The following is a 27,623-nucleotide window of genomic DNA, read 5'->3' on the forward strand; positions in this document are numbered from 1 at the left end:
GTTAGTCGTCAATGTTCAGCATCATCTGAAAACTTGGTTCAATGGAAAAAACTTACAGACATGTTAACTTTATTAAAGACATATTAACTTTATTAAAGACATATTAACTTTATTAAAGACATATTAACTGAGCTGAATCTTCAATATTGTGCTTCATTTAGTCCAAATTAAAACGAATATGTTTTTGGTTAATGTGATAAAAATGTAGTTTGATCAGCTGTGTGTTTAACCTCAGGAAGTATTTTAACTGAACTTTATTTCCTTATCAGAAATGCAAAATGCTGAAACCATTTTCCCCTTGAAGTTTTTTTTTGTATATTGACCCATTTACATTCACAACAAACTGCGTGAACTTGTCGACTTGGACTGAATGACTGGAATAATGTTTACTGTTCTAGTTAACTGCCTTTATTTAACTGGAATGGCTCATTAATGACACCATAAAATATCTCTGCAGCACGGCATGTGGGCTGGCAGGTAATCGATGTTAGTTTCTGTTAAATTCCAGCTTGTCACTGAACGGCTCAGCCAGTTTTTTTAATTAACAAAATGAAACTGTTTTCAAACAGCTGCTGTTGTTTTCAAATCAATATTTGAAAAGTCTGAAAACGGAGCTCCAGAAGCATTTACTTTGGGCCCACTGCTTTTTAATTATGAATAATGAATTTGAATAATGTTTGTTTTTCATCTGCACTGTTTTCTGCATTTTTACGCTGATGACACCATCTTTTATACCTTTAACGCCGCTGTAAACCAGGTTTCTCCAGACTATGATCAATAGCCCCTGAGGCCTCTCTTTTTAATTTAAAGCTTCTTTTCAAATGCTGTCGACCACTGTGCCATTCAACATGTTACTGCAGACAGTTATTGTACTTTGAGTTTGATTGATTGATTGATTACTGTGAGTTATGTGAAGGCATCAGCACACCTACTGTTGATTTAGATTAACGTTTGACAAACCTTTTTAGCCTCTTTTTTAACTTCACTTTTAATGCTTTCACAGTATTTACAACTGATATTGACTATTGCTCAGTCCTTCAACTCAGATCCACATTTGACCCCTTTAACAACTATTGATCTAACAGACGTGCTAGTAGCTCGAGTCATTTCTATAAAATTTTTAAAATGCAAAGACTTCCCAAATGTTGTGGAACATTCAGAGACTCTGAGGAAATGAGCTGGTGAATAAAATTGAACTTTGAGCCCCTTAACCCAAAACTCTATTATACAAGGAGGACGCTTTGCATAATAACTCGTGTCTTTCTCCCTCTTGGTATGAAGTGCAGAGACATGCCAGTAGCTCAGGTGTTAGGTTTGGCCTTGTCAGTAGATTTTATGGTATGGCTTTTGGTAAAAATGCTCAGTGTTTCCTCTTGAAACATATTATATCTCTTATCAAATCTGCAAACATAACAAACATCTTCGTTCATATGACTCTGAGGTAAAAACAATTTGTGGCTGCACAACAATTGCACGAGTTTGCATTGACAAAACTCCACATCAACCAGGTTGTTACCAATTCTCTCATTTTCCTGTGCACCGATGCTTTCTTGCACGTACAAGTCACACAAGATACACAATCAGTCAGCATATATGGAACATCTTCATGTGTAGTCTTTTCTTGTTGTTAAATTAGGTTTTACAAAAAGCATTGTTGTTATAAACCTGAACTTGTGCAGACATCCTGGCTTCATGTCTGTTTTAATAATGTTTCTTTCAACTTCTCTGTTGTATATATGTGTTGTATGTATGTGTGAAATGATCCGTGAGGGTGAATCTGCACGAGGATCAGTGTTTCTGTAAGATTATGTCTTTCAGCTTGTTAGTGTGAGGTAATGTGATGGCAGAGGTCCAGGTGATTTCAGCTTCAGCCTCGTCGGTAAAGAGGGTGTGGGTGTGGTGGTTCACAGCAAAAATGTTCGGGTTTTGCTCTTGGGAAATGTTTGTACACTGATTGAAACTTTTGGCACAACAAACTAAAATAGCTGCGTCTTCCCTCTTCTTCTTATTTCCTGAAGCCAAAAATATCCAAGCATGCAAACATCAGTCAACACTCCTGCTCTAGATTTTATCTAAAGTGCTAAGGGGAAGATTTTTTTCATACATACGGTAAACACTGGGAAATTCACTCTATAAATGTACTTATCTACAAGTTTTACATACCTCCACATGGAACCTGATCCATTTGTTCATAAAATGCCTCGTTTTAAGATTTATGTTCTAAATTTAGATGTACATAAGTAAATGAACCATTGTTGGTGCGGTGACTGATAATTGTCTGAAGTCTCAGCCAAGTTATATTTGATAAGAACGACTGAGCAGCACGTGCACTTATTGTTGGTATTCTTTAATAAACTGGAGACTAATAATTGTATAGTGGTACACAGATCTAAACAGGAACCTAATTCAACTACACTTCTTCATTTCTCTAATGTAGAAATGATCTCTCATATTTGGGTGTGACGTCAGTATTTGTGGTGACTGTATCGGCCCTGCACAGTAGCTTAGAGGAATTTTATCTCATTCCTCCTCGCAGAACATCTCAGCTGTCACGCGACCATTAAAACATTTCTTCTCTTTTAACCTTTCTTTGAAATTGTATTTAGGGTTGTTGTCTTTCTGCTGAGCTTCAGTTCACAGGTGACAGATCTGTTGGTGGACTCCTCCTGAGGAAGGCTGATTTGGCTTGTATATGCTGCAGCCTTTAATCTGCATCCTTCCTACTTCCCTCTGAAGGATCAGTATTTATGTGCTTGGAGCTACAGAATTTATCCATCTACTGTAACACGTGTTTGCATTTAGTGTTTAGTCGAAGCTTGAAGAGACAAACTAACAGCGGCATCTAGTGGAAAAACTAAAAAGTGTAAATAAGAGTAAAATGCATCAACGGGTTGATGATGATCTGAGGCCACTGTTCCATCTTAGGAGATCCGTCCCTTTCCTCACTATTATCATCTTGTTTGCTTCGTCACCTCAACTCCACATCAATCTACTCTCAATCGTCCCATCAGTACTTTTGTACATTTTGAACTTAGAAGCTGCCCAAGAAATATTTATATGAGTGAACTCTACTATTATTTGTCACACAGTTCTTTCAGTGTCAGTGTGAACTAGACGAACTGTGTATAAACTAATGGCACCTGTGGGATGATGGCCAATCGCAGCACCTCAGCTCTTTATTGACTGTCTTCTGCCAACTCGCTGTGTTCTTTCTGAGGTTACGGACAAACATGGATTTTCTGGCTTCCCTCTCTTCCTGAGGGAAGGTGCCCATCAATCTAGTGTTATTATTGCCTCTCTGTCTGAATCTTATTGCTTTTATTTATCCCAGATTTATTGGGTTTTGGTGTTTTGGATCAGTAAAGTGAGTCGATCAAGCAAACCTATAAAAGTCCAAACTCTGTCCTTTAATGCACTATACAGTATTTAATGCAGTATTTAATGCAGTATGCAGTATTTAATGCAGTATCATTTTTTATTGCAAACTGAACAAGTGCTGAAGAACAAAACTGTCTAAATGTCCCAAAGCTTATGGTCTGCACTGTGTAACTAGAGTTCTTAGGCCTAATAAAATGACAGTGAATTGTTTAATGCCTGAGGGTTCCCTTGAAGAACGTTAGGGTTCTACTGTGTCTATCTAATGTTTTCCTCCAATGGAAACCAAAGTTATGTTTGAAGGTTTCAATGGTGACATCTGGTGACCAAAAGCAGAAGTGTAAAGACGGATTAAACAACTACAACTACAAGCAACTTGTAATGATGTAATTGTAAAAGTTAATTCATCTATAACCGGCTACGTGAACAGAGCTGTGTAGAATATACAGTTCAATGCATTGAGAGTATCGGCTTTAATGTAGGTTCATCTTATCTTATCAAATTATCCTTCATCAAAGTTAATTTAATTTTCACTGCAGCTGATGACTGACCTTCTTGTAAAGTTCTGTTCTTTACTGCTGTAACAATATCCTGTGTAAAAATGTTAGAAACAAAGAGAAAGTCGTCATTATTTAAGCCCATTAGGGTTATATACTGCAGTTATTATTGGATCATTGAAGCATTAACTTAAAGGTATAATACAAATGTTGTAACTGGTCAAGTTCTAGCTATTTAGACCAGTTTCCTGTGTTTATGTGTTTAAAACCATGACACAGTGTTTTATTCTCTGTACTGTGTCTAAGTTAATGTCTGCAATCAAACCAGTGCCTGTTAAATATAATTGATGGGGTAACACATTCAAGTACAAGCCTCTGGTTTTATGTGTGTATTTGCTTTGACTTTGTTAAAATGTTAAACATTTACATGTTAAAAAAGTAAAATCTAAAAGTACTTCAACATTCTGTCCCACACCCTGCCTGTCTTTAATTTCTTGTCTAACATGTTTTGCCTTCGGTCTAAAATTAGAAAGAGAAACAGGTTATCTGAGCAGGATAACAGCTGATATCACTGCTGCTGTTCATGCTACAGCCACCAATCCACCATGTCTGACCAGCTAACATTTGAGAGGGAGAACCGTGAGCGTATCCAGGCTGTGGAGAACTCATTTGGCCCATCAGGGAAGCCCCTGTACCAGACAGGTCGGATCCTGATGGGAGAGGGACGTTTGATAAAGCAGGGCCGTCGGAAGCAGGAGATGAAGGTCTTCTTCCTGTTTAACGATGTGCTGGTGTACGGCAGCATCATCCTGAACGGCCGCTGGAACAAGAACCAGAAGATCATCCCTCTAGGTGAGAAACTCCTCCACTTCTCCTCTGGCTGAGCTGAACAGGTTGACACATGAAGCGAATTGTTTCAATGTCTGTACAAAATGTATGCTTAAAATCTTCTGAACTGTTGTGCAAAGTTCTGAATGGCTGAAAATATCAATATACCATGTTCTTTATTTCAGAGAACATCATGCTGGAGGACATGGAGGATGGTGCCCTGAGGAACCAGTGGCTGATCCGAACACCACGCAAGTCCTTTTTTGTGTCAGCCCCTTCACACGAGGAGAAGCAGGCCTGGATGCAACACATCCAAGACTGCAGGGACAAGCTGCTGCAGGGTGGTAGCCGCCAACCCGGCTCCAACTTTGCCGTTTCCTGGATTCCAGACCAGACATCCTACAAATGCATGCGCTGTTCAACCACGTTCTCTTTAACCAAGCGTCGACACCACTGCAGAAAATGTGGATTTCTGGTCTGTAATTCCTGCTCCAAGCAGCGAGAAGTGATCGACCACATCCACCCCACAAAGAGGTTGAGAGTGTGCAGCCTCTGTTACATAAGGAAGGAGGAAGACGTGTCTCGCTCAAGGGGAGACAGCACGGAGAAAAACAGTGTTGATTCGGCATCATCCAGTGATGACAAGGATGACTCGCATGTTGGTGAAGCTCCATACCCTCGGGCCAGTGAACCATTATCAAGGAGAAAATCAGTAGATACTGATCGGCCCTCTATGTCTGCTGATCATTCTGGGTGCACATGAGCAGAAGCTGTGTTCATGTCCTGGGCTCATTGGCCAATAACAACCATGGAGGCAGAATTATGCTTCTTCACAAGTAAAAGTAAATACCTGCACAGACCTAGAGAAGAGTGTAGGGTCACAATATGTATGGTAAACAATTTCACAGGGTCTTGCAGATTATTCAAAATGTCCCCGTTAGAAATTCAGCCAAACATGTGATGCACCTGTTGAAAGTCACTGAATGGAGGTTATTGTCTGAACCTCCAGAGCTGTTTGCATCAAACCATCCAGGAAGCAAAGTGAGAAAAAAAGGAAGGTGACAGGAAATTCTTACAGCAAGAAAAAACTGAGCAGAGTGATGACGCCTTCTAGATAGAAGGTCAAACGTCTTCAAGAACTAAGAAGAAAGTGCAGCTACTGAACAGCAAATTTGAGATAATGACTGAGAATCTCCACAGACATATATGGACCCTTTAAGGTAAAGAAAATGTCCTAGTGATGGAGCTGTACTCGAAACTCCATCTAAAATTTGAGAAGCTTCATCTGCAAAGCCTTACGGCATCTGTGTAAACAAAAGCATTGATCACTAATGAAGGAAAATCATTTGACTTAATGTCTGCACAACATAAAGTTGATCAGGGTCTGACGAGTACTACGCTAGGATCACTACATATGTGCGTACGGGCAGTATTTGCAAATACTGTGCAACCACGTGTCATAACAGATAAGTACTACTGTCTACAGTATTGTGCAGTATGTACTACTATATTCAGGCTGTATCCAAACCAGTCTATTGTTAACAGGACAAGTTAACTAGTTGATATAGTTTAAACTCAAATCTGAAATGTGTTTCTTTCCTTATGATAGGATATAGTTGTGTCATATTACACATTTCTTGCACAATTCTAATACAGTGTAAAGTAAATTAAAGTTACGTTGTCAAATATGTCTTTTCCTCATTTTTCATCCTTATTTACAGGTGAATCAGTGCACAGGAAACAGTGTCATTGTTTGAATCTTACTATTATTTAAAAAACTGACTGCATTTATCCTTTAACATATTTCTTCACAGCTGGAGAGGAGCTTCCAATGAGAGCACCATTTAGTTAGAGCAGCTAAAACCTGTTTTCTTGCTCACATCAGCACCTTTCCATCATTTTAACACTCCTTCTTCTTTCAGCTGGTTCCTTTCAGGAGTTTTCTTTCAGGAGGTTTAAACTTATCCTCTGCATCCTCTTCTCTCACACCTGCTGACTTCATGTCTCTCACTACATCCATAAATCTCCTCTTCTTCTTTCTATTGTTTTCAGACGTGTTTAATAAATTGTGAACTTGTCCTTTAACTTATACAGGCTGCCAACAGTCAACTTCAAAGTACATCACTTTACTATATAATACTTATAACTAAATTATTTATCATATAATTAACCAGATTGTGAATTTATATTTTTATTAAAAAACAATATAAAAAATAATACTCCGTCTCTTTGATGACGTCAAATCTCCTCTTCCGCTCTGGCTTGCGGCAGTAAACATGGCGAACGGCTAACGGCTAACGGCTAGCGGAGTCGCTGTGTGCATAGAGTCTTGGATTTATCTGTCAAGACTTAAACAATAATCTTTTATTTTACCTTTTGCACCAAGCGGTGCGTGTGTAGGGCGGTGGGCTCTACAGGTTTCATCCTAGTGAAAGGTAAAGTCAAGTTTTGGCTCCTGTGCTGCTTTCGATGCAAACGCGGCCTTGCTACAAATGCATGCTAGCGTTAGGGTAGCTAGCTAATGCTAACTTAAGGTTAGCAGCTAACTTTATAGCCAAATGCTGCACGACTAGCTAAAATCAGTGGGATTAAAACTGTTTCTTCTACAATCTTAAAATTTCCGCAGCTTCTGATTTGATTAATCAAAAGTATGTAAGTGATAGACCGGTTCAATTCATTTAGTCGACTTAGCTAACTTATTAACTAACGTTAACCGTCGTATTCAATGAGGCTAACAACGTTATTTATTTATCTAAATTTGCTTCTTATTCGCAGAAACTAACATTTCTTTCGTTTTCTGTTAAATGCTAAATGTACTAGTAGTTAACTATTAATGCTATCAGTAAAAGAGCAGAGGTAAGTAAGTAACGGTATATTTAATAAAGTACTTGACTTGTACAGTTTAATTATACTATATTTTAGTTAACATAGCTTTTACCTCTGTACAGTTTAAGAGCTTTAGTTATTTGCAGATACTTAAAATGTATAAATAAATAAATGTTTATGTATTATTATGAATGAAGCAGCTGTCAACGTGTAGAGGTTTTAACAAGCTCCATCTTTAGATATTTATTTGAATAATAATAATTAGAGGCTTTCCTTTAACAGATTTTAGACATTGAAGTTTGTCAAACAAACCTGGACCTGGATTCATGTTATAAACATCATATTTTACTTTAACATCATACACTCAACATCATATTAACTTGTCTTTTAAGTATGTTGCTTTCTTAGTTGAGTACATTCTTTCTGACAGAAGCGTTCAGCTCAGACATCTTCTTAGGACGTCTGGTTGGTGTGAACAGCTCTCTTCGTGTCATTCTACAGTATTTCTGTTAGGTTGACGTCTGGGCTCTGACTGGGCCGACTGAAACTAATACTGTAGTGACTTTACTTCAATGTTTAGCACCACCCTGACTTTATCCTTTATAATACCTGTTGAGGTGCGAAGGTCGCAAACCAGTCTCAAATCATACTGCTCCCCCTACCATACTTAACTATTATGTTTAGATTACGTTTTCATGTTGGGTTGCAGTACAAATAGTTTAACCTGTCGTCATTTCTGGGTTTTTCATATTTGGCAGGTTAAAGGAGACACCTCAACAAAATGGGGCGACGCTCGACCTCCTCCACCAAGAGTGGGAAATTTATGAACCCCACCGACCAGGCCAGTAAGTACCGGCTTAATGTAAGACACAGTGTTCTGGCACTGACTGGATAGCACATGAAGAATCTGGTGTGCTCAGATGTCGTAACAATAAAACTTGTTCTTCCTATTATAGGAAAGGAAGCCAGGAAAAGGGAGTTAAAAAAGGTATTTTACTTTGGTAGTCGAAACATAAGTTTAATAAGTTTAATTTTAAATTCATCAGTCATGTTTTGTGTTGATAACTTTTTTTTTTTTCATTTGCTCCTAGAACAAGAAGCAGAGGATGATGGTGAGAGCAGCAGTGCTGAAGATGAAGGATCCCAGACAGATCATCAGAGACATGGAGAAGCTGGATGAGATGGGTGAGGGGGCTACATTTATGTTTCTGTTGAACTGGTATTTGTGTAGATTAAAATTGGGTCTATGAATATACACATTTTACCATCTTTCACATCTTTCCTTTAAGGGCTTTTGGGTTTTTTCAACACTTATTTATCACCAGCAACAACAGATCCATTTTTACATTTCCCAAATAAAAATAAAGCTTACTAAAACATCTTCAACAGAGTTCAACCCAGTCCAACAGCCTCTGCTGAACGAGAAGGTACTGAGGGACAAGAGGAAGAAGCTACGTGAGACATTTGAACGTATAGTTCGTCTTTACGAGAGAGAGAATCCCGACACCTACAAGGAGCTACGCAAGCTGGAACTGGACTATGAGACCAAACGAGGGCAGCTGGCTCTCTACTTTGACTCTGTCAAGGTGTGTGTGTGTGTGCGTGCGCTTGTTTGGATAGAAGGTTATAGACAACAGGAGCTGTTGTTTTAAAAGTTAAAAACAAACGAACTAATCTAGAATAAGTCTAAAATATATTTAAAAAAAAAAAAGATTAATCTTGATCCTTTGAGGTTAAAACTGTAGCATAAAATGAAGTCGTTTCAGCATGTGTGTGGATTGTGTTTTGATATAAATCTGTACAAAGTAAGTTGAGCTCCAGTGTTTCTTATTCTAGTTCCTTTACATTGTTCAGACTTTATGGTGACTGTTTTATGTCCACTTATTCCAGAATGCAGAGTCAGTGGAGGTTGATAGCATCCCTTTACCAGATATGCCACATGCCCCCTCCAATATCCACATCCAGGACATCCCACTACCTGGAGCTCAACCTCCCTCCATTCTGAAGAAGACCTCTGCTTTTGGGTGAGTTTGATCTGTGTGTGTTGAATGTTCAGGTAAACTCAGTGTATGGTTTTACTCACTACTGCTGTTCCACCAAAGTAATTAGGATATTATACATCTCACAGTAAAGGACCTCTGTCGTCATCCTCTGGATCAGTGTTGGCAACAGTACCTGCTGTCCCACGTTTACCTCCAGGGAAGAAGCCACCTGGTCCCCCACCTGGCCCTCCACCTCCACAGGTTCTTGCACTGTACGGCATTCCTTCTCGGCGAGCTTTCAGCACAGACACAGGTAAAACAAACTGTATCTTTCATGACTACATTTGCTCACTTTCCTTTCAGTGACAGTAGAAGCTTACGTACGTAAGAATTTCTACTCATTTTTTTTTCACTTAACAGAGCCCTCCATTCCTGGTTTAGAAAAGGACTTTGCGATGGAGTTGGGGAGAGATCGGGGCAGTGGCAGTGACAGTGACAACGATAGGGATGACGTGGACGACGATGACGACAGCGACTCTGAGGAAGACAGTGAGGAAGAGCGAGACAAAGGTCGAGATGGCGACCAGAGAATGAGCATGGACAGGCAGGATGAAGACGGTGAAAGACAAGAGGACAGAGACAGAAATGAAAGACATGCTGGTGAGTGTCTCAGAAAGTTTATTAAGATTAGGAGTAGTGGAAAAATATTGCACATCATGTTTTAGTTATTAGACTCGTTACTAGTTATGGGAAACCTTTACCCAATGTTTTGACGAATGAGTTTGTGTCATTCCTTTAGGCCGCAGTGTACGTTTCGCAGATATACCTGCAGAGGCACCACGTGAAAGAAAGAGGAAGAAGAGGTTGGTGAAGAAGACCAAGGCCATCACCCCACTTCAGGCTATGATGTTAAGGATGGCAGGTAGAATAGTTTATTAGTTCAGCTACATACTTGGGGAGCTGCCACACATTTTCTATTTCTGAAGACACGGTATGATGTTTCTTTGGTTTTCAGGCCAATCGGTCCCTGAAGAGGAGGAAGAAGAGGAGGTTGAGGAGGAATACACAGATGAATCGGACAACTCGGACACCGAGGACAGGCCACCACCAGGGGACAACCAGTCCCACCTCATGGCCAATCAGCGTCTACCCCCTCCTCCTGGGCCAGTAGGACAGCAAGGGCCTCCACACTTGCAAGGTCCACCAATGACTGGGCCTCCACCACTCGGTCCACCCCCAGCTCCTCCAATGAGGCCTCCTGGTCCACCCTCTGGCCCACCTCCTGGCCCCCCACCCGGTTAGTTGCAATGTTTTTGTAGCTGAAGTACAACGCTTTAAGGACGTGGTTGTAATCATTATCCAAAAAAACACCATCCACCATTTAGATGATGTGTTGGGTTCACTTTGATTTTTAGGTGCTCCTCCGTTCTTGAGGCCTCCCGGTATGCCTGGAGCCATGAGGGGTCCAATGCCTCGCCTTCTACCTCCTGGACCTCCACCAGGTCGACCCCCTGGCCCTCCACCAGGGCCCCCTCCTGGGCTGCCACCAGGCCCCCCACCACGAGGACCGCCTCCCAGACTACAACCCCCTGCACCACCAGGTAGGCACGTGTGCATGTAGTGTGAAGGCATCTGTGTGCAAAAACTAACTCAATTAACACATTTATAAATTGTTAAATATATATATAAGCCTGTATGAAGTGGTAGGAAGGTCTCATATAAAATCTCTTCTGTCTGCTTGAAGGCATCCCACCACCTCCCCCAAGAGCAGGAGGGCCCCCACGTCCACTTGCCCCACCACTCTCCCTGTTCCCTCCACCTCTCAACTCCAACGTGCTCAGTGCTCCTCCCAGCATCGTCCAGCGGCAAAAGGCCCCAGGACCTGGTCAGGATGGTTCACAAAACAACTTACCACCCCCTGCTATGCCCATGCGACCAGGTGTCATGCAAATGCCCCCTCCGCCTGGGACAGCAGCCGCCTCCACAGGCACCAATCCTGCCAGCAACCCACCCGGCCACCATCATGCAGCCACCATCGAAAAAAGAGCCAACATCACTTCTGTTTCAGCAGCTGGAGGCAGCCTGGTCGCAGGTGCGGGCTCCGGTGGGGCCACCATCTCTGCCAAACCTCAGATTATCAATCCCAAGGCGGAGGTCACCCGCTTTGTGCCCACGGCACTGAGGGTGCGTAGGGACAAGGGAGGCGCTATGCCCGGGGCTGCAGCTGGTCCTCTGGAGAAAGCAGGAGGTGGTCTCGGAGGGAGGAGGGGAGATGAAGGCATGGGAGGTGGGCAGTTTCAGAAACAGCAGGCAACAGCTGCTCAGATGGGCTTAGCCAACCCAGCCCAGATGGGCGCTGTGCCCCAACCCAGCATGAAGACTAAGGACCAGGTGTATGAAGCCTTCATGAGAGAGATGGAGGGACTCCTCTGAGACTCTATGGAGTTTAGGCAGGGAAATGTTCAGTGGGGGCTTCAAACAACAAGAGCGTATTTGTCCTACGTGTGTTCTGTGCAGATTAATAGAGGTAGCTTTTCTCATAGCATCAAGCTAAAAGTTTCTCTGTAGCTGCTACAGTGGTCACAGCAGGCTCGTCTTCATTTCATCTGGACTGTTATGAGTTGTATCCAAAACAGTGTGAATTTCATTTACATATTTAATCTGATTATACATGTAATTGGAAACGCTGATTAGTTTCTGTTCCAGTTGGCATCTCAAAAAAACACCATGTTCAGGAGTAAAGAAATGCCAGACTAAAAAGTGCTTTGTTGTTTTTTTTTCCTGTAACCAACCATCTGTCATTTACCATGGCCAGAAAACGTTTTTTATTGTTTTATCATTAACTGTTTATTTTGTTGATCTAAAAATGTTGGACAATGAAACAAAGAGGTGGAATATTTGTCGACCACTGACAAGATATTTGTCTGACACTAAGCTGCAGCTGAATAAAAACCTAAAACTGTTTTTACCTCATGTTTCAGTGTGATTTAATGTAATTCAACCACTTGGCAGTGTACATATCAGCTCCACATTTACCAGCTGCACCATCAGCGATTAGAATCCAATATTATTCTATAACATGTTTAGTCCTTTTTGTTATGTCACAAATACTTTTGTACTTAAGTTTCCAAAGGATAACTTGTAGGCTATTACTACAGTTTGAATTCATGTGTTGGATTAAATTCTCATGAATCGGAGAGATCAGAAGTAGACAAACTGAAAATAAAAGTTTAAATGCTTGTGTAAGTATTACTTGCAAAGAATAGTAATACAAACACACCTTAAAATTAACATTCAATAACTTAGTTATTAAAAGTTATCCACACTACAGTTCAGCAGTGTTTAAAATACTTATAAAGTCACTTTACTTTGGTGTTACGTTGAGATTAACCAGCAGAACAACAATTCCCACAATCCATTGGGATTTATTCTTTTTCGCGTCTGCGCATTGTGGAGTTTACGACGACACGTTAGTGCGACGGGCACCAGCATGGCGGACGATAGAGAGCAGCGCATGAAGCCTGAGACAGACAAAACTGTCGAAGGTTCGAGTAGTGAGGACGAGAACAGTCTCGTTAATAGCGGCGAAAATGAAGTAGTGAAGACCTTTAAAGATTTGGTACGTTTATCTCACGTAATGTATTTTTGGAGTGGAGAAGCAGCAGCATAGCTAGCTGTTGAGTTAGCTAAAGTAAGCTAGTAGCATATGTGAATTGTTTTGTTTTTCCCCGGTTTTAGACAACATGTAAAAAGTGTTTTAAAGTGTCAACAGTATCTTGTAAAGTCGCTCTGTTTCTTTCCATCTGGCAGGGTGTTACTGAGGTTCTCTGTGAGGCTTGTGATCAGCTGGGATGGAAGAGTCCGACAAAGATTCAGATTGAAGCCATACCAGTAGCTTTACAAGGTGGGTGTCACATGTAACATCTGTATGTCAATTGGTCACGTTAAAGGATGCACAAATCCCGCAGTATTTAGAGTCGTCAAACTCTTTTCACATTAAGATCACATCTGAACCGCTCCAGGTTAGAAACTGCTCTATTTAGATTTGTCAGATCTGGAATAAAATCCTAAAGAGTGTGAAGACTCTTTAAAGGACAGTTTCTGCTGTGTGAAGGGAAAATGCAAAAAGACATAGTTTGTGTTCCTTTGCTGTACTTCAGTGTACGTCAGTGTTTTTTTTTCTTATTCTTTCCTTAACATAGAGACCACTTGGACCAGGTTTCTTTATTCTAAGCATTCTTATAAGATTCTTATGAGAGAAGCACCATATTACTGTGTTATTTCCAAACTTTGTTTAGGTAACTGGTAACCAGGGTAATAGTTTACAGGCGTGATGTTTTCAGTTGTCTCGGTTCTCCTGGTTCTTCAACAGACCAGACAAAAGTTTTTTACAGCATAATACAGTGCTGAAGATAAAGGTATGAGTGAAGACTCAGACATTCATGCACGTTTGAGATCTTGAAAATCCTGATTTAGTTTTGGATTCTCAGATTTGAGCTAAGTAGAACAACCAAATGTCTGTTTTCATTATTGTCACTCTGGAATAAAACTGTGATTTTCATGCGTTGTTTCTTGTCTCTGTTCCTAAATGACAGGAAAGGATGTTATTGGCTTGGCAGAGACTGGTTCAGGAAAGACGGGTGCCTTTGCTCTGCCCATCCTCCAGTCACTGCTGGCCTCACCCCAGCGACTTCATACCCTCGTCCTCACCCCTACCAGAGAGCTGGCATTTCAGATATCTGAGCAGTTTGAGGCCCTGGGATCCAGCATTGGTGTTAAGTGTGGTATGTGTCTGCTTCAGATTAGTAGTTTACAGTGTATCAGAGGAGTTTCTATGGTGTGTAAGTATAACATCTCTCTTTTGTGTTGCAGCTGTCATAGTCGGAGGGATCGATATGATGTCTCAGTCTTTGGTGTTGGCGAAAAAACCTCACATTGTTATTGGTAAGACCCTGAGTAAAGCTGCAATCACTCCGTTTGACACAGATGTTAAGTGGTTAACAGATTGAAGAGAGCACAGTTTATTTTCAGTTTTTATTTGATTCAGTGATTTACATTTTCTTGTAGTTTAATACAGGTTAAGCTGAATGTTGTTTCTTTTTAGTCTAGTTAATTAAAGACATTGTCAAATGATCCATGGATTATTGCAGCCCTAATATACAACATCCGTCTAATTACCTACCCTACTCAATTACGCAAAGTATGAAAAGTATGAGTTTTATTTTAAAAAGAACAGTGTTGTATCATAAAATAAAGCACAAAAAAAAAAAGAACAAAGAACAAAAACTAACTCAATTAACACATTTATAAATTGTTAAAGAACAACATATCTCCTTATGAGAAAAGTTACTAAAAGATATTTAGTGATTATGAAAACGGAGTTCTACTATAATAACTTTGAATCACCCATAATTTAACAGATAATTATGTCTCTACCATGGTGACAAACAATAGACATAAATGTGTTTACAGCGACACCTGGTCGACTCATAGACCACCTGGAGAACACTAAGGGCTTCTCCCTACGAGCTCTGAAGTTTCTGGTCATGGATGAAGCGGACAGAATCCTCAACATGGACTTTGAGACGGAGGTGAGAAGATTTCATTCAGTACAACAGTTCTTTTCTGTTTATTATAAAGAATGATAATTAGTATGGGAATATTCCTCCGAGCACAGAAACTAAATGATTTATTTTGGCAGGTGGATAAAATCTTGAAGGTGATTCCCAGAGAGAGACGCACTTTCTTGTTTTCTGCCACCATGACCAAAAAGGTAGGCGAACACCGGATCAGTTGTGCTGCTGCAGTTTTCATGTTGTTGGTTACTAAGAAAACTGAGAAGGTTAGATAATTATTCATCTTGCACTGACTTTCTTTAATTTTTTCACAGGTCCAAAAACTACAGAGAGCAGCTCTGAAAGATCCTGTGAAATGTGCTGTTTCTACCAAATATTCTACAGTAGACAAGTTACAGCAGTACTACATCTTCATACCGTCCAAGTACAAGGTAGAGAACAGAAGATGTTCAGTTTTGTTTTAAAAGACTTAAACATCAGTGAGTAGGTGAAAAATAGTAATATGGTCATATTTTTCATAGTTTTATACATTTACTTTTTTATCTTTTAAAGTTTGACTTGAGATGTTTTGAATTATTTCCTCAGTGACAACCTTGATGTAGATACAGGAAAATTAGCCCCACCATGTGGATTGAAAATGAATGATAACTTGTCTGTTTCTTCTTTCTCGACACAATTTTCTCACATCAGTCAAAAATTTGATATTTGGCTAGAAAACCATTTATAGAGACTTAAAAAAAAAACTTTTAGTCCCCAGTCCTGATCTCAATTCTTCTGTCTCTCTAATGTGATTCAGAGTCTGTTGCCTGAGAAGTTGCTTTGTTCTGTTGGGTGTTTTTATACTTTTAAATTGGTCAATCTCAACCTGACACTATTAATTTTCACATACATACTTCATTGTATGTATTAATTAATTAATTTGATTCAACCTTTACATAAAGCCTCACCTCATTCACTCAAACTGTTTCCATTACTGTTGATGTTGCACGTATCGGTATTGAGCACTGTAGTCAGATATTTAAAATATAACCTCTACAGGTTGCAAACACTGACAGTTCTTTGTGTAGAGCAGAGATGACGCCCAGGTTAAGAGTGCAGCAGTAAAGTAAAAGACTGGCATTTGATTTTATTTTAACTGATACAGGCTTTCAGAATAAGTCAGATCAGCACAAATCCTGATCCTGAAGTTTGGCTTAGAAAATCTTATTTTGTAGTTCATAATGTATTTAAACAGACGTGTGTTCGTGTTGCAGGACTGTTACCTGGTGTCCATCCTGAACGAGCTGGCGGGCAACTCTTTTATAATTTTCTGCAGCACATGCAACAATGCCCAGCGGGTGGCGCTGTTGTTAAGGAATCTTGGCATCACTGCAATTCCTCTCCATGGACAGATGAGTCAGGTAGAGCCTCTCACACACACTGTTCTCACCTCACAGGCGGTTTCACAGCCAAACACGTTTCCAGCACCAGTCAGGTGGTTTTGTAGTGAACTTTAATGTTTTAATGGCAGAAGTATCGTGTTGCATCAGTGAATGTTCGTTCTGCTGCTGCATCCACAGTGACACTGGTTTGTACTGTTAACTGTCAACTGCATTACCTGCAGCTTTTAGTAGAAACCATAAAACAAGGTTTATGTTTTTTTTTGCAATAAAATAAAGCATGAGCAGATAATTTAAATTACATTTCTCATTTTCTCTCACAGTCTTTGGTCACATGTTTTCACTACTGCTTTACTAAACAAACTTTAAACTTTTAACTCATTCCTTTTAAATCATGTCCATGTGATTATCTCTCCTTTCATCTTCAGTGTTTTATCAATTAGAATTCCAGTTACTTGTAAACATAGCAGAGAGACCTGCCTTCTCCAGCAGATGGAGACAGATGCTTGACAGAGCTGATTGTGACTGGATTATTCAAATGCATGCAAATGCAGCCATTGAGTGCATGTTGAATAACTTTTGTGTCAAGTTATTTTCCCACCACATCTGACATGAAATGACATAGTACTAATCTGGTACATCAAGCTGTTCTGCACTGCTTTTGTTCATTTACCACATACTGTGTAATTTCATAAATAATGGTGTTTAGCATAGTTATGAGGAAGCATTAGCACTAGTGCTAAAAGCTTCTCCACACTCTATTTAATGGCGTATTCACGCTCTGGGTGATCATCCATCTGTCCAGAACAAACGTCTAGGAGCACTAAACAAGTTCAAGTCCAAGTCTCGGTCTGTGTTGCTGGCAACCGATGTGGCATCGAGAGGTCTGGATATTCCTCATGTAGACTGCGTCATCAATTATGACATCCCCACTCACTCCAAGGTACCACGGCGCTGCATTTCACATCACTGCTTTATTTGACGTTGACGTTTTGTTTGATGTCTCACTGATTTAATTTAATGGTGATGTCTGCCCTCGTAGGATTACATCCACAGAGTCGGTCGAACTGCCAGAGCAGGCCGGTCTGGGAAGTCCATCACTTTTGTCACTCAGTAAGAGCTGTTTATTTTTACTAGTTAGAACTCCGTGTATGTATCTACTGCCCTTTTCTAATGTGTTCTTGCTCTATGCTAATACTTCAATGGTTAACTCACACATACTCTGTTATCTTAGGTATGACGTGGAGCTTTTCCAGCGAATTGAAACTCTGATTGGGAAGAAACTACCTGCCTTTCCTACTCAGGAGGAGGAGGTGATGATGCTGGTGGAGAGGGTGAGCGAGGCGCAAAGATTTGCCAGGCTGGTAAGTCCTCTTCACTGAAAACCAAATGTTCTCATCATTCTGTAGTGGTCAGCTATTAAAGATTGTAGTGTGGCTAAATTAATACATTTTGGTTGCATTACAAATATTATACCCGCACATTGACTTGGTGGCAAAACGTGAACAACACTTGCATATGTAAATTAGTTAGCCATCTAGCAGAGAAATATAGTTAAACTAAAAATGAATGAAGAATAAATATAAGGATATACAGGATAACAGTTAATCTTAGAAGTTTACATAAGTAAATAGGTATGTGTGGGTATTGGATAGATTGTCACATAGATGGCTATAAGTTGCTAAAATAGAAAGCTAATAGTTAGTAAGACATGAACACTGGACTAACAGTTTAACTAATTAGATCAAAATAAGGGATAAATACCTCAAAAAGAAAACTTGACTAAATAGTAATTAATGACACAGAAACATTAAATCAGCTATTTAAATTAAAATGTATAAATAGTTTGTTTTTTTAAGTATTAAATAAATGGTTTAAATGAGGAAAAGAAACAAACAGTTAAAATAGCTAAAATTATTAGTTTGCTAAAAGGAATGATAAACTGTTGAAATAATCTGCTAATAATAATTATAATAATAGAAAAGTGTTAAATAACATCTGGTTTAAAGCCCGTACAGGTGGTGTTGATTCAGTTACTAGTGAAACTTAAAGTTAAATAAGTTTGAATAACACTGTTGTTTTCTTCAGGAAATGAAGGAGCAAGGTGAGAAAAGGAAAAGGCCCAAAGGAGGCGATGGAGACGAGGATGACACAGAACAATCAAGTGGCGTGAGGAAGAAAGTGAAAGGAGGATCAGGAGGAGGAGGTGGAGGGAAGAAGAGGGGTGGAGGAGCCTGGAGAGGAGGGCGCTGAAAAGGCTCCAACATCCACACACTGTACATAACCACAACTTACATTACCTTTCCTATTTTCGATGCAAAGACTCATTGTGATGTCGACCTGTTTTCCAGCATGTAGTGCTGAAGGAAACAACTATTTAAATGCAGACAACACACTTTGTCTTTCTCCTCTACGGGAGTTTTCCATTTGTAATAAAATCCCACTGTAAAAAAACAAACAACGCGTGTTTGTGGAAGCTGATGTGTGATTACATGACGTTTGTTGTATGGAAGTGTTGATGTCGTCACTTTCAGACAGGAGAGGGGGGTGTTTTACAGCAGGGACAAGAGAATACGGCTTTAAATGTGACATTTGAATGGAAAAATGGTACATATGTAGGAAAAGTCCTACTTTGTCTTTAGCCCTGAGGATTTTTGTTTGGACGTTTAACCTGATAATGAGATATTACATCTGTAATGTTTCAGTAGTTACTTCGTCATGCATGTCATTGGGGGGTTGGTCTCTGCCAGCCAGAGATGCACAGGGAAAGAGGGTAGACCGCAAAGTGGAACCCCATTTCACACAGGCTGCATCCAGTGGGTGTGTGCACTTCATAGATATTTGGGGGATAGAGAGTCAGAGGCTCCTGATAACCCCCCAGTGTGTGCTGTAGTCACTGTGCGGGTTCAGATCCAGCCTCACATGCACCAGCACCCCCAGCCCTCAGGTGGATCCTCCCAGACCCGGACACCGTTGATCTGCACGGTCAGTTTCTATGTGAGCTCAGTCCGTCGTAGGCGGGAGCAGCAGCGGTCCAGTCCGCTCGGTGTGAGGAGGGGCCCCCAGTATAGAGGCAGCTCTGTGCCTGCGGTGCATACCAAAGCCCAAATACATGCCTGCATTTCAATTGTGTGCAGCAGCTAGTAGCGTGAACAGGGGGAGACCGGACCGGACCGGACCGCTCGGCGAACAGGATCTGACCGCTGCACCGCGACTGCACCAGGTAACTTGGTGGGTCTTCACCGGGGGACGGGGCACCGTCATCCAGGATGGAGGTGCTGCGGAAACTTAGTTCTGATTATTTGGAGTTGAACGTGCGGTAGTTACTCACCTGTCGTGTTCATATTAACCAGGTAACTAAGTGCTCCGTAGCCGCGTTAAGCTAGCTTCAGCATAAATTACCGTTACATTAGCTAACGGTAACGGTAACTGATTTAATTTATTATAACGCTCATTCTTACCGGTTTATTGGACTTTTAGCTTCCTGACACTGTTATATTTAATTTACATTAGCTGACTAATAACGTTTTATCAGTTAAGTGTCGGTTTTAACCTGTTTTTTTAGCGTAACGTTACTATTTGTAAACAGCGCTAACGTTACGTTACGTTACGTTACGTTTCTCCCGGCGATGCGCAGCTTTCTGGGGACTTAACGAAGCGCAGTCACGGTTTGTGCTGCACAGGCTCCATCTTTATAGATAATTACAGGTAGTTCACGTTATGAACACGACTACACCTGGTTTGTTTTGTACAGTTCACAGATTAATGGCTAAAGAAACGGGAATAACGAGTTAAAATGTGCTATTCACGACGCGGCTCCGTCCCGTTTGACCTACGCACAATGCGCATCGTTGTGTTGCGACACGTTAGTTAAAACCTGCAATATTCAAAATGGTACTTAAGAAAAGTGTTCAAAAGGTTATCAAAAGTAAGTTAATTCTATCATCCTTATTATTGAATTGAATATGAAGTATATTATGTACAGTACTTAACTACATGTCTTCAGTTGCCCTCCATCACTGACTACAATCACAAAATATTATATAAAAACTTGTTATAGCTAGATTCCCAGTTTTTCATGTCTGTCTTTAAACACTAATCACGCGTCTATATGATCAATAAAAAAGAGATTTTGTTTGCTGTAATGATTTCTTCAGTTTTCTGGCCATGACGTTTTCCTGAAGCCATTTTAATGGAAGTAATAGAGGATAACTGTATGTAAAATGTGTGTCTAAAGTTAAAAGGAACCTTTGGCAGACTGAGGGTAATTAAAGAGTGGATATCTTCACCAGTTTAGCATAAAATATGTGTTTAACTGCTATAAAGGCTGCAACATTGCAAGGTGCCCACTTATTGTGATTGGAAGAGTGAAACCTTAATGTATGTTGTCATCAGATAAGCATTTAAAAACATTTTGCCTTCATGGAGGGTGTGGGCCTTGTTTAAATGGGCATCTGCTCGTTACCCCTGAGCAACCACTCTCTGCACACCTGTCTGTTTCCAGGTGGCCACGTTGCTCTGGTAAACCCCAGATAAGATGTCTCATCGGAGTGGGCAAGAGGACCCGGAGCGGTACCTGTTTGTGGACCGGGCTGTGGTTTACAACCCAGCCACCCAGGCCGACTGGACCGCCAAGAAGCTGGTGTGGGTCCCCTCAGAGCGCCATGGCTTTGAGGCGGCCAGTGTCCGAGAGGAGCGAGGCGAGGAGGTGCTGGTAGAGCTGGCAGAGAACGGTAAAAAGGTGGTGATCAACAAGGACGACATCCAGAAGATGAACCCACCCAAGTTTAGCAAGGTGGAAGACATGGCTGAGCTCACCTGCTTGAATGAGGCGTCTGTGCTGCACAACCTGAAGGACCGCTACTACTCTGGACTCATATATGTAAGTGATTTAGACTTGGACCTTTGGAGAGTGTCTGTGTTTTTGTAACAGTTGATACTTTCCTCACTGGGGAATGATTAACCTTAAAACTCACAGATCCCCTAGTTCTCACAGCTGTAGATTGAATTTTGGGCAAGCTGATATAATAGCAGAATAATTGGTGGTTTTTCTGCTTGTGTGCATGATAGTCTTAACTTAGTCACTCTCATGTAAGAGTGAGATCTAATTTTTGTTCTATTGACATTTAGCTGTCCTAACACACATTTGGACACAGTAGGAGGGGCAGATCTTTTCTCTTTTAACCATTGTCAGACTTTTCCTTTCACAGGATCACCTCATCTTTTAGTGCCTCTAGGCTGCAGATTGTTACCTCCCCCACAGTTTCTCTGTCACCTCAGTTAACAGCAGGTCTCTTCTATAAACTGCTGCTTTCAGTTTGTTTGTGCTGCTCCCAGCTCCGGTTGGTGGGCCTTGTTTGATCACAGAGATGGTTTGACCTCTCTCACTCTTCTGGGGAAGACTCTGTGTAAAACTAAAAACATTTGGCCGAGCATGGATTTGTCACTTTGTCTGACAGAAAACAGTCACATCCATTTAAAGATGGTGTTGATCGATTGTGGACAAAGTTTGCAGTGGTCTGTATCACTGCAAAGCTAATGTCCCAATAATCCAGTTTTGCTACAGATGCAGCTTCTCTCCAATGTTCTAGTTGTGATCTTGACCCATTTAGTGACATGTTTTCCAGGAATAGAATGTGGGCTGGTTATCACCCGAGAGACTCTGGTTGTGGAGCTGCAGAATTGGTGCCCTCCTCACAAAATCTAATTTCCCATATGTCTTGTATTGCTATGTTGGCTCCCCCAGTCCTCTTCCTTTCCTCCTCCAAGGTTTCTGCTTTTTCATGGTTCACAATTGGCTTTGGAGCTTCTTAATTTGCTTCTTGTCTAAGAAGAATTGAAAACATCTGTTGTACTGTGTTGGTTTTCTATCAGGAAGAGAATTTTCCCATTTAGTTCCTATGGTCTAAACTTTTTCCAGTGTATTTGCTCCCACCCCCCACTCCCCAGAGCTCTGCTACATTTACTGCAGACATATTATGATAACCACCCCCCCGGCTGTGTTTTTAGTTGAGAAGTTAGAAGTTGGGAGACTTCCATGTCTGGATGACAGTGTGGTCAATTACAGATTTGCTGGAGTTCGTCTGCAGCAGATCTTTTTGTTAGCATTTACTCTGCATGCTCTCTCCACCACCACCACCAGCGGCTGATGAACTCGATAAGTCACTGATTGATACATCTATGGGCTGGTTCATGAATCCTTCAGAAGGTGTTGAGTGGGCTCTTCATTATCTCGGCCCTCTTTGTTGCTGATTGGTTTAGTGGTTGGAGGGACTCCATCACTTCTTTCTCCACCTTCTTTGAACACTCACAGATAATTACCAACATATTTATAAAGACCAAACACAACATATAATCATGTAGAACTACACCACATCATCTACGTACTAAAACTGTAAAGTTTTAATACAGAACCACAACGTTTGGCTTCACCTGCTTCCTTCTTCTAGCAGCCTCTCGGTTCTGCTCTACACTGTTCAGAGAACAACAGCGTTAATGGGAGTGGGGCTCATGATTGTATGAACTAATAACTGTTGAGAATAGTACTCACTCACCTGAAGGGGAAGGTTGGAAAGCATGTTCCAAGCTCATTAATGCCCCTCTGACACATCATTTATGGTCATAATGAACCAAAGACTTTTTTATTGCCCCTTAAACATCCATCCTGTGCCTGTTTTGTAATCATACACCTTTTACTGGCCAACAACTGAAACTTTAAGACTACCACTGCATTTTCAGGCCTGTGGTCTGTGTCTAATTGGTCCATCCTGTGCTGGCTCTTTCTGTGGCAGTTTTCCCATCTGCCGGCTCCGTCCATGTGAAGTCAGTCAGCCTGATCGGCCAACTCATTTATTGCAGCACTTTTCTATCTGTGAGGTGGTGAATCACAGGCTAACCACAGTGTTACACACTAGTTTAGGCCACGCTAGTGGGGCTACAGGCAGGCTTTTGTGCCATTAGATAAGCCTCAGCTGTCAGAAAGCCTCAGCCTCGTCCGTCTGTCTGTCTCCTGCCGCCCACTTCTACTCTGCTGCTGCTCAGTGTCCATCCTAACTTCACCAGCTCAGTGTTTCCCACACTCTCTCTTCTCTGGTTGCTTGTCCTGAACAATAATTATGTGCACTTTCTTTCCCTCTTGCATCTTCACCTAATCTTTTATGTGCATCATTAGTTCTTATGAGTATCTTTGTGATTTGCTGCTACGTGTTTCCAGGCTGTAATTGTCCTGTTCTCCTCCTCAGAACTTTTTTTTTTAATGCTGGATCTGCTACAAGGCAGCAGAGAAAAACAATGAAAACAAAGCTGCACAGCCATGTCTTTGACATAGTTTGCTTTTCATTTAGCCACAAACAGAATCATGACTTCATAAATATGAACTGAATATCGAATGTCACGTAGTCATATTGCATTGTAACAGGCCAATGGAAACCAAACTCTAAAATTAGGTGAGCAAATATTTCTGTCTTTTAAATCTGTAGGAAAGCAGAAGGCAGTTGTCAGTGAAGTTAGTGAAGAGCTTTGTGCTTTTACTAGAGTGAATGGTCACGATCAGCAGTATACTCCACAGATCAGTAGTACCAGAGGTGTGCCCCCCAGCCTCGGCAGTGGTGAAGGGCCGATCCTCGCAGGCCTGCTGCCTGACTGATCAGAGGTGGCAGATGGGGTCGGCTGTTGTGTCTTCTGTTGCCTCTGTGCTGCTCAGCTGTTACTAGGCCAGGACATCTCCTCCCCTGGATCAGATTTCACAGTGGAAATATCACCTTCTCCTTGCAGGACTGAACCAGACATGCCAGTTTGGCAGATGGCATTAAATTAGTTGTATATTCTGCTGGCAACACTGGGAGTAAATGTTTACATCAATCCTGCAGGATCTTCAATTATGTACTGGAGGGGGGGGCTTTAAACCTAATTAAATGTGCATATAGAGATATGATGCAGCAAATTACAATGATCCCTGAAGCCACGTGAAACATGCTGTGTTGAACCTGCAGACCAGGTAGCACTCTGCAGCCTCGCCAGCTGCCTCAGTAGGCCTGCTGCATGTTGTAGACCCTCCTATTTATAGCAGCTCCAGTTGACAGATAAGAGAGAGTAAATTTTTCATTAGCCTCGAAAAAGGAGAGTGGAGAGTTAGAATTTGAGCTGGCTCTCTCTGTCTCTCTGAGCAATTTACAGGAAGGCTGAGAACACAGTTCACTGTTTGTTTCACCTCTTCTTGACTGCATTGGACCTGGGAGAGCTCTGTCAGCTGGATCATTGCTTCATTCTTCATTTGTGTCTGACTCTCTCCTTTCCTACATTCTTTTTTTTGCCGTGTTTCTGTTTTTTTGTGTATATCAGCAGGACAGTCGCTCAGTGCAGACTGAGGGCCCTCACTGTTATGTAACCACTACAGTATGCCATCTTCTCTCTTAGGCCCCTTTGTCAACTTATAGCTGCTGAGTCATTCATGTCCCAGTGTCTCACTCAGCCATAAATATTGTTTTAATTATCAGCAGTCACACTACTTCATGCTTTGATGTGAAATGATCAGTACACACAGTATAACAGAAGGGGAGAACCGTCTAGACTCAGTTGACTGGCTGACGTCCATTGAGGACATATGTTATTTTAAAAACTCCAGTCCTTTATATACTCATGTTTTAAACCCTTATAATACAAGTCATCGTTATAAATAAAAATAGCACTGTATATTGTTGTATGTGCCACAAGGAGACAGAACAAACAGACAAGTCTGTCACTCTGACAGCAGGAAGCCAGCTGCCTCTGATTCTCGAGGCGTCGAGCCAGATCAGCCCGACTGCTTCATAACGTCCATAAAACACATTTCTATATGTGATATTAGTTTGATCCACTATCCTTATTATTAAACTGTTACCTAACTGACAAGCTGATTTCCACTTATAGATCTGCAGTTCTACTGTTTCTGCTTTATTTCATGCAACAGGATTTTAGATTTATAACTGTAGTTTAGGTTCAACACAGACTGTATATTAGTGAGATATTTGTGCAGATCCCTGAGCATAGTCATGCTTTTAGCAAGTACTGCATTACTATAAAACTAACAGTCTATAGGGGAAATGCAAAACTCTCTATATCATCTGCAGAATGAGAGAGACAGAGAGAGAGAGATATCACTCCACCGGGGGCTTTTACTTCGCGTCTTGGCTGCCTCGCTGCCCGCTCCGTTATAATATTCACACTCTCTGGGGAGAATTCCCCCGGCTAATTACATGGACAAATGCAACACCACAAAGTCAAAAAGAAGGCTAAATGTTTACAGCACAAACTATTTGCTGCACATTGCAACTTTATAGCATTCATACATGCTTTGCTCGAGTTGTATAATGTTTAGATTTGAAGTTTCTCTTTAGTCCAGTTATTTCTGCACTGATGATGTTCAGCTTTATGTTCTCTTCAAACGGTGTCTCTGACTATGTTCTGTGCTATGATGATGTAAGCTCTTAAAAAGAGTAATGACAATGGAGACAATGTAGGCCACACCCTTGGATGGTCCTTTTTATGTAAAAGTCATTAAAATTTTACCATTTTTCTTAGTGAGATTTTTTTTAAAGCAGTAGTTGTGTTTGTGTTGTTTTTGTGTTTCTCTTTGTTCCTTGCTGTAAATTAATTTCCTGTGTTTGTTTCTGTAATTGCAGACATACTCTGGCCTGTTCTGTGTGGTCATCAACCCGTACAAGAACCTGCCCATCTATTCAGAGAACATCATCGAGATGTACAGAGGGAAGAAGAGGCACGAAATGCCTCCACACATCTATGCCATTTCAGAGTCAGCATACCGCTGCATGCTTCAAGGTAAGTTACACTTTATTAGAGTTTAATGTCAGGATTTTCACAGCTAATAGAATTATACACATAAAACAATTAATTCATTAATCAGAGTCATTTTAGTCATTTTATCTATACAAGAACCTATGAAGCTGTAAAGAGACTGAAAACTGTGGATGTTGTTGTCGTTGTTCTTTATGCAAGCGTGACTGTGTGTAGGTGTCTCCACACGGGGAGATTAGCTCACTTGCGTGTGGTTTGGCTGCCTAATCCAGATTATTGTGTGAAGAAAGTGTGTGAAAGGTCACAAGGTCAGAGAGAACGTGGCATCACTGATAATGTCTGAAAAATCTCCTGTCCAGGAGGAGAGCAAGGAGAAAACAGGCTGACAGGTTTTCCATCTGCGTCACCAGTGTTGTGTGGTTTACTGCTAACAGTCATTATCAAAGAAAACATATCACTCTAATTATTCTTATTAAGACACCTCATCTACAAGCAGATATTAATTTCCTACTGTATTTCCAGTTTCTACACTAGTGCCAGTAGAGTTGGGTGACAGCCTCTTTGTGTGTTTCAGAATAGAGCAACATGCTGCAGGTGGTGTAGGTGTTGAGAGGTTTGCTGCTTCAGTTTTAGTTTTATTGTTTATGCTCCTATAAAGTATAAAAACAAACCTAAAGGTTTGAACTTATCTTTGTCTACATTGTTCCTCCCAGAGAAGCCTTATGTTACACGCATACACATTTAGAAGTTTAGAAGTTCTACTTCTAGCTGTTCACCAATGTATGATCAATGCTTAGTAGATGCCAAAAGGTATTTTGACATCCAAGAAGAGCCGGATACCGTTCTGTAGCATGACACCGAGAGACAATATAAGAATCTGATTTACTTCTCTGGAGACAAAGGAGAAATTAATCCACACTGAGAGGGAACGTTAGAGAAGTGTTGTGCAACTTGTTTTCTGCTGGTTTGACGTTCATCCTCAAAATGTGATCACGTGAGCTTGTTTACAAATTGAAGACACAGAAGACACAGGCCTGTGACCCACTTTGGATCCTGACTGATTGTTTTTGAATCTCTGATGTAGAAGGACTGCTGTGATAAGCAGAACCTTTATCCGGGTCTATCAGTGTTTAGACAGACTCTCTGCTCCACTGTGTGCCATCACTGTCAAACTGCGGAACAACAGCTTCAGCTTCTGCCTTTTGTTTCTCTTCACTTTTGTTTCACATCTAAATAGCAACAGTTCCCTGTTATTTTATTTTTTAATGTGACCAACGTATTTCAGCCCTGATGTGACATTGTCCCTGAGTGTCTGGATGACCTTTGCAGCTGCTGCTGTAAAGCTCCAGAGTGTCTTGACTGATGTGC

General features: G+C 40.9%; 4 protein-coding genes across 7 annotated transcripts in view; all 4 read left to right on the forward strand.

Annotated features, from left to right (window-relative positions):
* The first annotated feature begins 4,468 nt into the window (after positions 1-4,468).
* LOC113160477 (pleckstrin homology domain-containing family F member 1-like) lies at positions 4,469-6,380 on the forward strand. Its single transcript, XM_026357761.1, has 2 exons — positions 4,469-4,724; positions 4,886-6,380. The coding sequence occupies exons 1-2, from the start codon at positions 4,478-4,480 to the stop codon at positions 5,461-5,463; spliced, it is 825 nt and encodes a 274-aa protein (XP_026213546.1). The 5' UTR covers positions 4,469-4,477; the 3' UTR covers positions 5,464-6,380.
* A 580-nt stretch (positions 6,381-6,960) lies between these two features.
* On the forward strand, positions 6,961-12,476 carry LOC113160365 (WW domain-binding protein 11). 2 transcript variants are annotated; one of them, XM_026357589.1, is made up of 12 exons: positions 6,961-7,135; positions 8,285-8,371; positions 8,483-8,514; positions 8,618-8,711; positions 8,916-9,112; positions 9,417-9,550; positions 9,655-9,821; positions 9,929-10,168; positions 10,308-10,430; positions 10,524-10,805; positions 10,924-11,109; positions 11,253-12,476. In XM_026357589.1, exons 2-12 carry the CDS (start codon positions 8,308-8,310, stop codon positions 11,939-11,941), a joined length of 2,208 nt encoding a protein of 735 aa, XP_026213374.1. In that variant the 5' UTR covers positions 6,961-7,135; positions 8,285-8,307; the 3' UTR covers positions 11,942-12,476. The 2 variants fall into 2 exon arrangements, with proteins under 2 accessions (XP_026213374.1, XP_026213381.1); XM_026357596.1 differs by having other exon boundaries at positions 9,950-10,168.
* Positions 12,477-12,975: 499 nt separating this feature from the next.
* ddx47 (DEAD (Asp-Glu-Ala-Asp) box polypeptide 47) lies at positions 12,976-18,915 on the forward strand. The gene is made up of 12 exons (XM_026357626.1): positions 12,976-13,127; positions 13,319-13,412; positions 14,104-14,292; positions 14,381-14,452; positions 14,981-15,099; positions 15,210-15,281; positions 15,399-15,515; positions 16,338-16,484; positions 17,269-17,406; positions 17,506-17,576; positions 17,698-17,827; positions 18,552-18,915. Exons 1-12 carry the CDS (start codon positions 12,999-13,001, stop codon positions 18,714-18,716), a joined length of 1,443 nt encoding a protein of 480 aa, XP_026213411.1. The 5' UTR covers positions 12,976-12,998; the 3' UTR covers positions 18,717-18,915.
* A 433-nt stretch (positions 18,916-19,348) lies between these two features.
* The window catches only part of LOC113160343 (myosin-10), a 47,475-nt gene continuing 39,200 nt past the window's right edge, over positions 19,349-27,623 (forward strand). For 2 of the 3 annotated variants that reach the window (XM_026357571.1, XM_026357578.1), the window contains exons 1-2: positions 21,001-21,345; positions 26,123-26,279. In XM_026357571.1, the coding sequence (XP_026213356.1) occupies positions 21,001-21,345; positions 26,123-26,279 (502 nt within the window). Of the gene's footprint in view, positions 19,687-20,967; positions 21,346-26,122; positions 26,280-27,623 lie in introns of those variants that run through there. The other variant, XM_026357563.1, reaches the window with a different exon arrangement.

The sequence above is a fragment of the Anabas testudineus genome, chromosome 8, assembly GCF_900324465.2.
Source record: "Anabas testudineus chromosome 8, fAnaTes1.2, whole genome shotgun sequence".
Classification (NCBI taxonomy): domain Eukaryota; kingdom Metazoa; phylum Chordata; class Actinopteri; order Anabantiformes; family Anabantidae; genus Anabas; species Anabas testudineus.